Source organism: Bombina bombina, chromosome 10 (assembly GCF_027579735.1).
Source record: "Bombina bombina isolate aBomBom1 chromosome 10, aBomBom1.pri, whole genome shotgun sequence".
NCBI lineage: Eukaryota > Metazoa > Chordata > Amphibia > Anura > Bombinatoridae > Bombina > Bombina bombina.
Genome location: NC_069508.1, coordinates 46652483 through 46669556, shown reverse-complemented (window position 1 = coordinate 46669556; position 17074 = coordinate 46652483). Strand labels below are relative to the sequence as shown.

Here is a 17074-nt window from a genome sequence, read left to right as displayed (position 1 = left end):
CTAAACATATACAAATGACTTGCACACAAATATTTATATAAAAAAAAACTTGAAAATTCTGTAAGCTCAACCACTAATTTATTTTTATTTACTTATTTGTGTAAAATCATATTTTTAGAGCTTGTATCTGAATGTATCCTTATTATAGATAAATCTTCCTATTGTCACATTGCAGGCCCATAGCTGTGCACTTTTGAGGGGATGACATCACATTCTCTGTGGCTAGTATGACAGATGAGAAGCCAGAGCTACTTTAGTTTTGTGCTCTAGGGAATACATAATGATCTTGAGTTCAAAGCAAATAATATTAGTTTGTCATTCATAATTTACATGACAGGGTGAAGTTAAAACCTATCTACAAATGGTTAACAGGACAGTGCACTATACATTCCCCTCCCCCCTTAACTTTTGCTCAGTGATCCATTTTACCTGTAGGAGTGAATTAAATTGTTTACAAATAGCTCCTTTGTCTTTATTATGTCATTTGAAATAGCTGTTTTTGCCTGTTAAAACCACCCCCTACCCTACACTGCATGGCCTGTAGAAAAGCTTGGTAAATAAGCAGCAGCAGAATTCAACCTCCCAGTGCGGAAGATAGAAGCCAGCCAATTTTACAGGGTGTTCTTGCAGAATCTTTGAATATAATAGACTCTATGGGGCTGATTTATCAAGGTCCGAATGGCCTCTGATGCCCTTGTTTCCGCCGGAAACGGCAGTCTCAAGACCGCTGCTCCTCAACTGGTCTGCTCTGAGGCTGCGGACATCAATCTGCCTGATCTCATACGATCGGGCTGATTGACACCCCCTGCTAGTGGCTGATTGGCCGCAAATCTGCAGTGGGCTGAATTGCACAAGCAGTTCACTAGAACTGCTTGTGCAATGATAAATGACGACAGTGTATGCTGTCAGGATTCAGCGATGTCTGGCGGACATTAAACGCTACATCGGATCATGTCCACCAGACATTGAAAATTCGGCCCCTATAAAGGATATGGCACCATATCCCTTGGCAAGTGATGTTCACAACAATGCTGTTTCATTGTGTGCAAATTTACAAGCATATTCAATGTGAACTTAAAGGGATATCAATAAGTAGATACATGCTAGATATAATGATGTATTCAAAGCAAAGAGCTTGAGAATGAGATATATGTAGATATACTTATTTACAATTATATTATTATTTTTTAATATTGAAGATATAAGTGTAAAGGTTTAGTTTATTTAAAGTAATGGGTGCCGCACTGTTTAAACTTAAGTTTTCTCCTTATCTATCTTTCATGCTAAGGAAAATTAGGGACCAATACAATACAGACAATAAAAAAGACAGTGCAAACAATGTAGTGTGGAAATCTATGTACCACACAGCCTTGTTTGCACAGTCTTTTTATGGACTGATTTATATTTGTCTCAGCAGAATAGATAGATAAGGGGAAGCTTAAGGTTTAAACATGGAGACACCCATTACTGTATAGAAACTCATAATCTTCCAAACCTTAAGACAGCGCCACACTCTCCAATGTATAACAAAAAACCACTTCAGATAATGAAGATATAGAAATACGAGTCAGTAATGATTGTTATGTTAGTCCAAACCAGTGAGATGGGGTTGCTGCTCTTCCTTTGCCCAATGGTGTCTGTCCCCAGGCTTTTTTAGAAATATGTAGAAATGTTTCTCTAAAAAGAGAGAAGAGAGAGAGCACATCCACGATCTTTATAGGGTCCTGCAGCAGTGTATCCGGCCTCTTCCTGTTCCAGACTTCAAGGAGAAAGTTTCTTTAGTCCGGTGCTGAGTGTGGATTATGGATAGAACCAGGAGGAAGGCGATGCCACCGAAGAGATACCGGGAGGTGGTGGAGCTGACGTCCATGAAGAAGGGTCTGGAAGACTTCCGACACAAACAGCGATATCTGTTTATTCCTGTGTCCGTGGTATCTCTACGAGGCTGGCGTCCCTGTGGAGCTGGGAACTCTGTTCCTCCTCTTTTCGGGGGGTGTGTCTGTCTTGGCCAATCTCCATACGATGCGGCAGTGTAGGTTATGATCCTGCTCCAATCACAAAGCAGGTTACCGGTGTCCTCTGGCAGTTCAGCTGATTGCAAGCAGATATATGAAGAAAAGATTTGTCAGATAGAATGATGAATTAAAACTCAGTCTTTATTGTCATCTTTTAAAATACAGTTCTTGGAGTACTGCAACAGGGTAGAAAAATCACACAAGCACAACAGCGTAGCACAGAATGGCTTACACGTTTTGGCTAAACTAGGCTATGACTACAGCTGTTTAGCCGAAACGCGTACCAGGAAATAATTGTCTGGGGTTGCCTTGTTCTGAGGGTGATGGGGGAACCAGACGTGGACTCCTTGCCCAATGTGCTTAGACGAATATGGCTGCACCTCATTGATGAGGCCCAAAGAAGGCTGAAGAGGTCATCTCGGGTTGCCATGTTTCTTGCTCAGCAGAGGATTGCCTGGTATTTCGGGGCTGGACTGACCTTGTTAGATGGGATCAGACTGATATACTTTGGGGAAGTTCTCCTCTGTGAAAAGCACAATTGGGCTAAAAGAGGCTGCTTCCAGGTGGTAGCTCGCTGTTGTTCGTTCCTGGGAGAGCGCTTCTCTTTCTGTATGCTATGCAGATATTTGCTGGAAACAAATGCACTGCTGGAATAAGCAATTTTAAAGGGACAATGTACTCCGGGTAACAACTAAAAAAAGTGGGATGGGCTGGTCTCCCTTACCCTCATGTGTAAGGTTGTCTGTTGCTCATTCTTGTTTACATAGCTTTTCTAAACCCAAATGCTGCAGCAATAACATTTTTAGTACAGGTGGTGGTTTCAACAGACAAAAGCAGCTATTTCAAATGACAACATAATGGTAAATTAGCCTCTTGTAAATTGTTTGTATTTAATACACTCCAGCTAGTAGAATGGATCATTATTAAGAACATATTAAAGTAGAGAACATTTTACAATACAACACACTTTTAATGTCCCTTTAATCAGTCCAATCCCTCTCATCTACTTGGATTTTTCTAGCCAGAAGAGTTTCCCATGTATCATTATGGTAGCGTGCAGGATGCCGTTAAGTTGTGGCCAATGTCCCTTTAGCTAATTATGTCCTTAGGAATGACATTCATGCAAACTGAATCCCCCGACACTTCATTATCAACCACATAAATTCTTCCAGTGATGGATGATGCCTTCCACCCAATTAAATCCCTAAACATTACATTTCCTCAAAACTATTTTGTATTCAAGTGTAATAGATGGATATTAATGATTGAAACAACATGTATATGACTTTTCAGACATTATTATTTGAAGGGACACTAAACCCAGACTTTGAAGTTAACAGGAAATGTGTATTTAAATAAACTATTGACTACTAATGTTGGAGAAATTATTATGCATAAATTATTGTGGGGGTAATGTTGCTTCTGCCCCCCTGAACTAGTTAAAATACCGTCTCGGAAATAGGATTTGTATTCTTCAGATGATTTATGCGATTTGAACGTTTTAAAGTGACCGTTAATTTATTTTGCTTGTCACTGAGCATTCTAAGCTTCTGATTGGTGCTTATGCATCATATGTGCAATCACCTGCCAATCCACAAAACTTAGAGAGACTCAGAATAGTTTGGATTGTCTATTAGGATGTTTCTATAAACCAATTGTTAACATAAAAATATTTAAATGTTACATTTTGATTAATGGAAAATTAAATAAAAACAAAAAAAAGCAACACTTTTCTTATTTTCATACTTTTATGACCTCGGGGGATTATTACCTTGCGTGCCAATCGTTGCAAATCTTTTTATTTCTTCTGCTGGCCAGAGGGTGATATAGCGAATTAGATGCTGTATCACTGCCCCCCACCCAAATACACTTAGGCGTACACCCGCTTATCAGTTTTACGTAAGTCCTACCTATTCAAAAGGTCTTTTCAGTTTCATTTGAATCCCAAATTGGCTTTTAGTAAAAATAACAGCCATTGCTTCTCCAGAACTGTTAAATATATCTGAAGTGGAATTTGATAGCCTTTATATATTTATATTCTCATAACTATGAATGCATCTCTCTTGTCAGAAGAAATATGAGGATAAAAGAAGTGACATCCATAAGGCTTCTAAATATACCAGTAAGTAATCCACAGGCGAACTCAAGACACCTCTATCTTTAGCCAACAAGCCATATTCATCTTAACAAGACATTTAAAGTCAAAATAAACTTTCATGGTTTAGATTAAGCATTACATTAGCTAGCTGATTATTGGAGACTGCACACGTATGCCTCTTGTCATTGGCTCAGTGATGTATTCAACTAGCTCATTTATAACTATTTAAATTTGTCCCAGCCAAGGGGGTAAAATACCATTTGAAAAGACTCATTAGTATATTATATCCTTTGACTGCTAAACAATGCTATAAAAATGATAGTGATAAATGCTTATAAAACATTTAATTTGTATGCAGATTGTTTACAATGCAGTGATATAATTTCTGATGCATGCAGACCCCCAACTGTCCCTGAGAGGACAATCCCTGATTCTGAGCTCTGTCCTGCTGTTCCCCTGGGACAGACATAAGCCCCTATTTGCAGAATTTCCCAAACCCCACCCATAGAACACATAGACACGCCCAAAAACTGTACAGACACACCCACGGATCACTCATAAATGCCCACAAGTTGTCTAGACACACCCACCGACCACTGAGTCACCACCCATAATCCCACCTCTCCTAACAGCTCCGCCCACAAAATGGTGACAGGCCCCTATCAATCTCTTGGGTCCCTGATACCCCGCAACAAATGTTGGGAGTTATGTGCATGTATAAATAAAGGGACTGTAAACATAATTTTTAACCCCCCCCCTCCAATAGAGATACTACAGATTACTTGCTACCCTCTCCAAATCCTAAAGTAAAAATCCTTAAAGTGTATATTATAGTTCTAGCCAGAAAAACCCACTAACTCTGTTATAATTTCCTTTTTATTACTGGCGTGACGCGCATTACTTTTTCTTCACCGACCTCTGCAGATAATTGTACGCGTAGGAGTATATCCCAGCGAATTTGGAGGGTGGGGACGTAGTAACGCATACTGTCGCGGGTCTATGACAGGTCGATATGACTTCATATTGCCTGATTATTTTAGTAATACAAAAATAAATAGAATAGGCAGTGGGGCGGTCAGGGTAGAACTGTAATACACATTTTTATCTATTTGAAAATGAAAGATTTAAATAGAGAAGCATTGTCACAGGTTATCTGGGTACGCCTATGGTGGATACAATTAAAAGGGACACTAAAGTAAATATTAAACTTTTATGAGTCATACAGAGCATGCAGTTATGAGAGACTTTACTTCCTTTATCAAATTGTGTGTGTATATATGTGTAATATATATGTTCACACTTTCTGAGGCACCAGCTACTACTGATCATGTGCAAGAATCCACAGTGTATATGTATAGGAGTCTGTAATTGGGTGATGGATGTCACATGGTACAAGGGGGCTGACAAATTAGTACATTTTGAAATTGGTCAGAAAAAAATATTACTCATTTAAAATTCACAGTAAGTGCTATTGCAATGTCTGTTTATTATGCACTTGATGATTATGCCATGCTACTGTAGTGAATGGTCCTTTTAAAGGGACAGTCTACACCAGAATTTTTAGTGTTTTAAAAGATAGATAATCACTTTATTACCCATTCCCCAGTTTTGCATAACCAACACAGTTATATTAATATACTTTTAAACTCTGTGCTTATCTTGTATCTAAGCCTCTGCAAACTGCCCCTTTATTTCAGTTCTTTTGACAGACTTGCAGTTTAGCCAATCAGTGCCTGCTCCCAGATAACTTCACGTGCATGAGCACAGTGTTATCTATATGAAAAACATGAACTAACACCCTCTAGTGGTGAAAAACTGTTAAAATGCATTCTGAAAAGAGGTGGCCTTCAAGATCTAAGAAATTAGCATATGAACCTCCTAGGTTAAGCTTTCAACTAAGAATACCAAGAGTACAAAGCAAAATGGTGATAAAAGTAAATTGGAAAATTTGTTTAAAATGACATGCCCTATCTGAATTATGAAAGTTTATTTTGGACTAGACTGCCCCTTTAAGAAGTACTCATTTACTGCCCCTTTAATGTTTTCTGCATATTAATTTGTTCCATTGATAAGAAACTATGTAAAAAAAAAAAATTGAAGTTGTGATTTTAGAGGCTTGTCATTGTGAGGCAATGAATACCTAAGTATGCAGCAAATTTTAGTTTCATTTTAAACAGCTTTTACTTTACCCTTTTCCATGCCAAGTAAAGATGGACACGGATTTAAAAAAAAGAAAGAAAAAAAAAGTATATATATTTTTGAATACAAGAATCTTATACATTTTACAGTGCCCTTGTTCAGATGGTACAAAGAAAACAGGTTTCTTTAAACGGAGTGTGTTTTGGTATTCTATAGCACCATGTTGAGATATTCAAGTGACTGTGAAATATCTGTAAATAAAACCTCACATATTTGCACCCGCACCATTTATACCTTTTATTTGTCTGATTTCTCTTGGCTGCCTGTGATGGACTTACACAGAGTTCCTAATTAAAAGTAAACAGCCAACCATGCCTATAATTACCTGCACGCACAAGCGCTACAGTTTGTGTTAAACTGTAGGTACCACACTTATCACTTTACATCACAAATTAAGCACACAAGAGCCGGAGGTTAAAGTTCAGTCATTCACTTTATTCCCAGCTGCTTTCCAATCACTCAGAATATTGAATACAGTTGACATTGGCAGGATAAATCATTTGACCATGGTGCATCAGGTATGTGACCGGGGTACAAGGGAATGGCTAATGGTTTGTGTACAGAAATAAAACCTAAGGGAGCTCAGCTGGTTAGAATTTCATTGGTGAGTAATAAGAATCACATGAGGATTCTAGCATTCTATACATGGTAGGGTGAATGCTCACATGCCAGAACTCCGTCCCTTCATAGTAACAACCCCATCTGAGCCAACAACCCTGGACAAATGTCAGTGTACAAGACAGGATATAGGACTGTAGTCTTTACTGTTGCTGTGACTGAAGCCGTATCAACGTGGGAAAAGGGATTTTCTGTCTTAATCCTCTAAATGCTTTAATAACTTCCAAACCAGAGCTTTCCAAAATGTCCAAGGATTGTTTCTGTAATGTTTTTGAGAGCGTCACAGCAGCGCTTTGCTGCTTTTATCAACGAAAGTCTGTCATTGGTGTCAAGGTAAGTTATACTTTTAATTATCATAAATGTGACAAGGGTTCTGTAATGTAGTACAGTTTAAAGTTAGTGGCTGGGTATTTGGATAAAGCAGTTGTTTCTGAATGTATTAGCAAATAAACACCATACATACAAAACAGACGGACATTCAGAGTACATTGAGTCACACATAGTTGTACAGAACTCTGTAATTCTCTATATTTTTAATACTTCTCTTAATAGGATCCATTGGCTAAATATTTACAGACAAGAGCCAAACTTGACTGTTATTAGTCCTATTGTTTGGTTGTGTAAATATTCAAACAGAAATCCCCCACCAGATTTTTGTGCTTGTACCTTGTCTGTCTATGTTAGAGGTCATATAAGTGAGGCTTATGAAGAGAAACTGCTTTTCACTTTCAGGATTGGTGTTTGACTATTGAAAAACAACTGCAGTAAAAAGGATGTTTTTAAAAATATATATATGTGTGATGGGCAAGCAGTATAATTCTATAGGGTAGATATGCCAAAAGGATGCTCATTTTTATTGGGAAGCCATTAAAACTCAGATCCTATAGTTATGAATAAAGTAATTTAAACTTTCCAGTTTTAATTCTCATAGTAGTGAAATCTGACATTCAGTCGAATTTTGACATAACAGAGGGGATATTAGATTTGAATATTTATTTCCATGCGTTGTCTGTTGGGAGAATCAACATTTCAATTGAATGGTAGTACTGTATTTTAATATTTAAATGTTTTTTTGAGTAAAAGGGATATTTAACTTGTTCTTGAAAAAAATAATTTGTCAAACATTTGATATTTGTTTAGAATGAAGAAATTTTGGAATGGGATGTTGGATGCAAAATATTAAATATACTCTCCTTAATGTGTTTCTAAAGACTTGTTAAACTATTTGCAGAGTTAAAATGTATTGGAAATTTCTCCTTTCTGTTTGTTTTTGTATATGAAATAGAGATTATCATTGAAAATCACAATCGCGTTTAAATGGGCTGAGCTTCCAGAGAGGTCAGACATCCTTGTGTTATCTATATCTGTACACACACTGATACTTAGAACGTGCAATTGAACCATGGGCATTTTAGTATCTGTCACGCCTGCTGATGATTCTTGTTTGCTTAGCTTTTTCTTTAGAGAATACAAAAGTATTCATATTTTCAATATAGGTGTTGGTTTTAATAGGCAAAATCGTCTATTTCAAATGCTAAAACAAAAGTAAAGGAGCTGTTTGTAAACTAACCAGCAGGTAAAATGGATCATTTGGAACACATCAAAAGGGAGAAAATTTTAAAGTACAATGTCCCTTTAATGTAAATAAATTAGTTGTCTCCTATGTATGTGTGTGTGTGTGTATATGTATATGTGTATATATATATATATATATATATATATATATATATATATATATATATATATATATATATATATAAAGTAAACACCCAGTAAACATTAGACTCAGAAATACCAGATCATCATCAAGCCTTGCTACATGAGTATTGCTAGTTACTTTGATACATTGTCTTCTCTTTATTAACTAAGGGATATATTAATTTACCTGTGTTCTATCTCACAATCTAGTCCCACCCCCATCTCCTCCTGTAACCTTTAATAGGAGGCTTGTTGTTATACAGCCAATCAGATTCTGCGTCACCTGAGCTATTATAGTGAATCTTTACGTGCTCTTGAGGAATTCTAGTGTGCTTGTTACCTTGTAGCCTGCAGTTATGTAATTTTGTGCTCTATATATCACATAGGTCAGGGGTGGTGAACCTTGGCAGACTTGCCCCAAGGTGGCACAAACCATATTATATATACAGGGCTGTTGGTCTTAAGGGGCCATTAAACTCATACATTAACAATGCATAAATTGTTTTATTATTTAAATAAATATTATTTATTTTGCTGTTAAATAAATCTGAAAATTGTGTTTCCACTTTCTCTCAGGGAGGGTTAATACTTTTATTTTCTGTTCTATGAACTATTCTTCCTTCTCACTCACATTATCTCTCTAGTCCTTTTATTCCTTAAAGGGACACCTTGAAATTACAAGACATTACTGTTGTGTTGCTATAGAATAACATATCCACCAAGTCTGAACGTTTTTTTAAAACAACCTTTTTACTCCAGTTGTTTTTCAATAGTCAAACTCCACCCACCATTTGCTTTATTTGGAGGAGCCAATCAGGGCTTTAGTCCACAGACAACAAGGCTAGTCACTGCAGTAAAATATCTTAGTACTCTATGGCAGCAGTGTTTTGCAACATTGTATTAGAAAGCTACAAATAATGTTGCAAAACACTGTTGCCATAGAGCACTAAGATACGTGCACACTCCTGAGGTCTTCTGAGCCTACCTAGTCGTACTCTTCAACAAAAGATACCTAGAGAACAAAGCAAATTTGATAACAGAATTACATTGTTTAAAATTTAATGCTCTATCCTAATCATGAAAGTTTAATGTTGACTTTACTGTCCTTTTAATATGGCACCAATGCTTGTTAAATATAGATTCACAACATGCTTCTGTGCACCGATTTATATCTACATTTATGTGGTTTTATCTATATAGTAAATGTCTGGTAGCATTAAAGAGACAGTCAAGTCCAAAATAAACTTTCATGATTCAAATAGGGCATGCCATTTTAAACAACTTTCCAATTTACTTTTATCACCAATTTTGCTTTGTTCTCTTGGTATTCTTAGTTAAAAGCTAAACCTAGGAGGTTCATATGCTAATTTCTTAGACCTTGAAAGCCGCCTCTTATCTGAAAGCATTTTGACAGTTTTTCACCACTAGAGGGTGTTAGTTCATGTGTGTCATATAGATGATATTGTGGTCACGCACGTGGAGTTACCTAGGAGTCAGCACTGATTGGCTATAATGCAAGTCTGCCAAAAGAACTGAAATAAGGGGACAGTTGGCAGAGGCTTAGATACAAGGTAATTACAGAGGTAAAACGTGTATTGTTATAACTGTGTTGGTTATGCAACACTGGGGAATGGGTAATAAAGGGATTATCTATCTTTTTAAACAATAAAAATTCTGGTGTTGACTGTCCCTTTAACTGTTCTATCCACTGATCTCATCTCATCCAATTTTGTATATTAATATAGTCATTTTAAATAACATACAGATTCTGCGTATTCCATTCTATATATGGTAATGTAGAGTAATAATATTTAGTTTAAGATTCCAGCAGGTTAAAAACATTTTGAATTTCTTGCTCTTCATATAATTTTTTTTCTTTTCACTTTTCTTTGCTTTAAAACCAGCATGTTTTTGTGTTACATAATTAACGTACCAGAGCCGAAGCAAAACCATTTAGCAAGTGGTTATCTCTAGGCAAATTGAATTTGACTGAATACAGAGGATACCTCTGTATTTAGTCAAATTCAATTTCTTATAATGTATTGACAAAACTTGTGTGAAACCGTGAAAATATTTTCCACAAATCTTAGAGACATTAACATATTGTTTCTATGTGTTGCATTTAATAGAGGGTTTTTGGAATATATTAGTTTTTCTTTTTTTTATGCTTGTGAGAAAGTGTCACATTTTACCAATAAATAGTTCTACTTAAAGTGACACTGAACCCAAATATTTTCTTTTATGAATGATTCAGATAGAGCATGAAATTTTAAGCAGCTTTCTAATTTACTCCTATTATCAATTTTTCTTCATTCTCTTGCTATCTTTATTTTAAAGGCAGGAATATAAATCTTAGCAGCCAGCCCATTTTAGGTTCAGCACAATGGATAGCGTGTGCTTATTGGAGGCTGACATTTACCAATAAGCAAGTGTAACCCAGGTTCTCAACCAAAAATGGGCCGGCTCCTATGCATCTAATTCCTGCTTTTTAAATAAAGATAGCAAGAGAACGGAGAAAAAATTATAATAGGAGTAAATTAGAAAGTTGCTTAAAATTACATGCTCTATCTGAATCATGAAATAAAAAAAAAAATTGGGTTTGGTGTCCCTTTAATAGCTAGCTACACACATGTATGCACTTCCTGTTTGCTTCAAAATGAAAATAACTTTTAAAGGACCACTAAAGTCAAAATTAAACTTTCATGATTCAGATACAGCACACAATTTTAAACAAATTTCCAATTTACATCCATTATATAAATGTGCACAATCTTTTTATGTGCACACTTTCTGAGGCCCCAGCTCCTACTGAGCATGTGCAAGAATTCACAGAATATATACGTTATATGCATTTGTGATTGGCTGTCGCATGGCGCAATGGGATGAAAAATAAAACTGAATGAAATTTGTCAGAATCTACTCATGTGAAGTGCTTTTGCATTGTCTATTTATTATGCAATTATTAATTATGCTATTTTACTGTGTTTAGTTGTCCTTTTAATGTTTGCTGTTAAAAAAAAAATGTTTAAATATCTTTTTTTATACAGAATAGATTTTTGAAATAAAAAAAATGAATTTCAGAAATAATTTGCTTAGTTGTATACAGCTCCATTGCAATAAGTGAAGCAGCAACCTATGACCTAGGAACTAAATACATTTTCAAGAAAAAAGTGAATTGAATCGAACCAAAAGTCAATAATTTATGCATGCAGGCTGTTGGAGTGCTTTATTTACATAATATTGTGCATACTTGTGTGTGTCCTTGTATTATGTACACAAGAAAGCATACACAGCACAGACACATGACACACAGACACGTATACAAATGATGCACACTCGCACGTAACACAGACAAACCTACACAAATGACACGCAGACTCGTATACAAATGATGCACACTCGCACGTAACAGACACACCTACACAAATGACACGCAGACTCGTATACAAATGATGCACACTCGCACGTAACAGACACACCTACACAAATGACATACAGACACATATACAATTGATGCACACTAGCACGTAACACAGACACACGTAACACAAAGGCACACATACACAAATGACGACATGCAGACACATGTACACACATAATGCACTGATACACGTAACACAAAAGCACAGACACATGGAACACAGACACGTACACACATGACACACAGATACATGGAACACAGACACGTACACACATGAAGCACAGATACACGTAACACAAAGACACACGTACACAAACGATGCACAGACACGCTTAACACAAAGCCACAGGTATACACGACGCACAGACACACGGAACACAGACATGTGCACAGATACACGTAACAAAAAGACACATGTACACAAATGATTCACCCACAGGTACACACGATGCACAGACACACGGAACACAGATACGTACACACATGACGCACAGATACACGTAACACAAAGACACAGGTACACACGGCGCACAGACACATGGAACACAAAGACACGTACACAAATGACGCACAGATACACGTAACACAAAGCCACAGGTACACACGATGTACAGACACACGGAACTCAAGGACACATGTACACACATAACAAGCAAAACTATTTATTACATTGAGTGTTTTTCCTACTGGACCTGAGTTCGACCATATACACATACATGCTACCCAAATAATTCAGACTTTTTATTTTTAGTGTTTAATTCCTAAAATAGCTCTGCATTTCCCATGGCAACTTTCCATTTGGCTTAATCCATCCTGTCTCTATAGAGAGTGACACCGTATTTATTAGAGTGCACAGCCTGGGAAGCACAAGAAAAATTTCATTCCTGCCAACAAAGTTGGGGAGAGTTTTTTCTTTTCTTTTGTAGAATTTGACATCACTCTATTTATAGACTCATTGTGAAGTTATTAGTTCACTTGCCAGCTGGCTCTTATTAGACTGGAAGCTGCAATCACAGTGTACATGACGGATACTGATTTGTACAGTGTCAGAGATATAGAAGTGATATATTCATATGTTTAGCAAATATTAGATGTGAGAGCAGCGCTTTATATGTCCGTTGTAATATAGTTACACGGTAAACATCTAATCCAAACAAATAAAAAATAGGCTTATTTAGTATTGGGTGGGCTAGTAATGTTATACTATTTATAGTAAAATGTGTGTGTTATGTGTAACATATAAACCATATTGTTAGGTGAATGGGTCTGTTTACAATAAAGGTTATTGCGTTCAGCGATTCTCCCAACCAGTGATACAAGTGAACTGCTTTAGGGGTCTTTTAGTTAGTGGTTTTTAAGTATTTGGAATACAATGCAGAGAAGAAGTGAGTGAATTCTCCAAAGCTGTTCTGCTAATCCAACCTCCACCCAGCACAAATCAACCACTGCTTGTTCCACCCTAAACGCTGCTCACGTAACCCTCCAATAATGCTCCTCCTTAACCACTGCTCATCCAACCCTCCAAAATTGTTCATCTTTAACTGCTTCTCATCCAAACCTCCAAAACTGTTCATCCTTATAGGACCAATCAATGCGGTAGAATTGGGTAATTAGCAAGTACATAATAAGTAGACGATGCAATAACACTCAGAATTTCAAATAAGCAGTAGATTATTTTTTTTCTGACAAATGTATTTTTCCTCCCTTTGTCCAGGTACCCTAAATCATGTGACAGACATCAGCCAATCACAGACTTGTATACGTATACCCTGTGAGCTTGTGCACATGATCAGTAGGATTTTGTTCCCCAGAAAGTGTGAATATAAAAATTTGATATTGCAAGTAAATTGGAAAGTGTCTTAAAACTGCTGCACTTTCTGAATGATAAAAGTTTATTTTGGCTTGAGTGTCCCTTTAACCGCTGCTCATCCAACACCATTCATCCTCAACCGCTGCTCATTCAAGACCACCGTTCTTAACCGCTGTTTATCCAAGACCATTACATTGTATCTAAGCCTCTGCAGACAGCCCCCCTATTTCAGTTCTTTTGACAGAATTGCATTTTAGCCAATCCGTTCTGACTCATAAATAACTCCATAGGAGTGAGCACACTTTATCTATATGGCACACAATAACTAACTGGGTCTAGCTGTGAAAAATTGTTAAAATGCACTGAGATAAAAGGCAGTCTTCAAGGGCTTAGAAATTACCATATGCGCCTACATAGGTTTAGCTTTCAACAAAAATACCAAGATTTAATGATAAAAGTAAATTGGAAAGCTGTTTAAAATTGCATGCCCTAAATGAATCAAGAAAGTTTAATTTTCACTAGACTGTCCCTTTAACTGCTGCTTCTCCAAGGCCGTTCATCATTAACTGCTGCTCATCCAACCCTCCAACATCACTGCACATCCAAAAAACCCTCCATGCTGGTCAACCCTAACCACTGTTCATCCAGTGCCCCAACACTGTTCAGCTCTAAATGCTGCTTATCTAACTGTCACATACTGTTCAACCCTAAACGCTAAGCATCTAACTCCCTACATTGCTGTTTGACCCCCAACCAATGTTCATCTAACCCCTCTCTTGCTCACTTTAACCCAGACCATGATGACTTAATCCCTCCCATGTCAGTAAGTTTGCCTCCTCTGACTGTAATTAGCTGTAGTAGTATTTTCCCTAATAATGGTATTCCCTTATGTTATGTAGATGAAGAAAGGACAGGGAGCAGACCTCTCAATTCTAGACTTGGGGGAGGTGTTGTTTAGTATCAGAAATTCCCATCAGATTTTATTATTGTATCATTTAAATTAGTTTTGGTAATCTTCTCTCTTGCTGTGGGCCTCTAAGTTTTCTCTGTGCTTCAGACTATAAATACTACTGTATTCCCTCTATATCTAAAATAAACTCAGTTCCAAGTAAAGTTTTGCTCTCATATGTAAAAGTAAGAATAGTTTGAGAGTGATTATGATCCACAAGTGTATATCTGTATCAAAGCAGCTATTAAGACTTGTGACAAATAGATAATTCTGTTAATTGGATAAAATCCATATTCCTGCCTTTAATAGTGAATCAACCTTTAAAAGGATATTGAGCTATATCCACTTGCTAGGTCAATACAGAAAATATTCTTTAAAGGGACAATAAAGTAAAAATTAAACTATCATGATTTAGATGGAACGTGTAATTTTAAACAACTTTCCAATTTACTTCTATTACCATATCCTTCATTCTCTTAGAATCCTTATTTGAATAGTAAATCTGTGTAGTTCAGGAGCGTGCATGTGTTTCTCTATGGAAACATGCATGCTCCTGAACTCCTATGAGACTACACAGATTTACTAAAGATTCCAAGAGAATGAAGGAAATGTGATATAAGAAGTAACATGGAAGACAATGTGTAGGCTTCATGTCCCTTTAATGTGTTTTAGTGCAAATGAGAAGCAGTAATTATTATTATTATTATTTATTTATAAAGCGCCAACAGATTCCGCAGCGCTGCCCATGGGTACAAGGATAACAGTACAATGGAGAAACAATACGATAAGACAAATACAGGGGGAATTGAGGGCCCTATTCCCATGGGAATTTACAATCTAGATGGGTAGGAGGATGGGAAACAGGAGGTGGGGACTGCAAAGGTGAGAATGATATTAGTGAGGAGATAGAGGGCAACTGTTAGTTAAGTGAAGTTAGTTTGTTAATAAGTCGTATGATAGGATTCCCTTAACAGAAAGGTCTTTAGGGAACGTTTAAAAGAGGAGAAGGTTAGGGGCAAGTCTGACATCTCGAGGAAGTGCGTTTCATAGGGTTGGTGCCGCACGAGAGAAGTCCTGTAGTCTAGCATGAGAGGAATTGATGGTAGAGGACGCAAGAAGCAGGTCATTGTTGGATCTTTAGGGGACGGGCAGGAGTGTATTTGTTGATGATTGAGGACAGGTAGGGTGGGGCAGCACTGGTGAGGGCTTTGTAGGTCAGGGTGAGAATTTTGAATTCCTCTCTGTTCTGTTTGTATATATACACAGATACTGTAGCTCTTATTTTTCAGGCATAAGACATAAATTATGATATTGAAAACACACTATTTAAATCCAAGCCTTCTGTGTCCCTTTAAGTGTAATTTTGAAATAATTTGCTCCCATTAGCTGAACATACCATACATGCAGTTCCCATGTCCTATTTCCATGGCAGGTCAATGACTTTAAAAAAAAAAAAGAATAATAAAAATGCGTCTTGTAAAAGTATGTGCTACTGGATCGTAGCCATCGTATTAAAATATACAAAATACCAAGATATCATTAGTGTAGAGTAATGTATTCCAGACTAATGTGTTTATTGTGTAATTAGGGATTTGGTAAAGCAGGAGCTTCAAACTGATCGATTGTTACTTTGGGAAGGAACCGAACGTTTAGATTTTTACTATAAACGTTTGAGGGGTTATGGGGTCACTTGGAGCTGTGTTGTTGTTTTTTTGATGATTTGGGGTTCCATTAATACCCTAAAAGCATTATATGGTTGGACTGGGGTGGAAAATAAGGATATATTATACATAGCACAGACAGCACAATCACAAACAGATTGATTCAAGCATAGGGTTGCAATATTGCTGCTTTAAAGGGACAGTATACAATTTTTATATAACTGCATGTAATAGACACTACTATAAAGAAGAATATGCACAGATACTGATCCAGTATAAAACCTTTTAAAAACTTACTTAGAAGCTCCCAGTTTAGCACTGTTGATGAGGTTAGGCTGTATGAAAAGAAAAGACAGATTACACAAACAATAGCAGCACAAATCTGTAGACTTCTTGGGTCTACATCTGATACTTGGTGAGGTTTGGTTAAGAGAAAATCAGCACAATGTTATAAAAAAAAAAAAAAAGCAAAACTATACATTGTTACAAAAACACTACCAGATGGTCTATATAAATGGATCATTTACAAAACATTTATGCATAGAAAAATGTAGTGTACAATGTCCCTTTAAAAGACACAAATGAAAAATAAATCTATCAGGGTT

The 17074-nt window shown here is 36.7% G+C and overlaps 1 protein-coding gene across 3 annotated transcripts in view; it reads left to right on the top strand.

The window, feature by feature from the left end:
- Positions 1-17074, top strand: part of BCAR3 (BCAR3 adaptor protein, NSP family member) — a 176291-nt gene that overhangs the window by 94793 nt on the left and 64424 nt on the right. The window contains exon 1 of one of the 3 annotated variants that reach the window (XM_053694037.1): positions 7030-7263. The exons of the other annotated variants lie outside the window; for them this stretch is intronic. Within the exon in view, the coding sequence (XP_053550012.1) occupies positions 7174-7263 (90 nt within the window). The 5' untranslated portion in view covers positions 7030-7173. Of the gene's footprint in view, positions 1-7029; positions 7264-17074 lie in introns of those variants that run through there. 3 annotated transcript variants of the gene reach the window in all.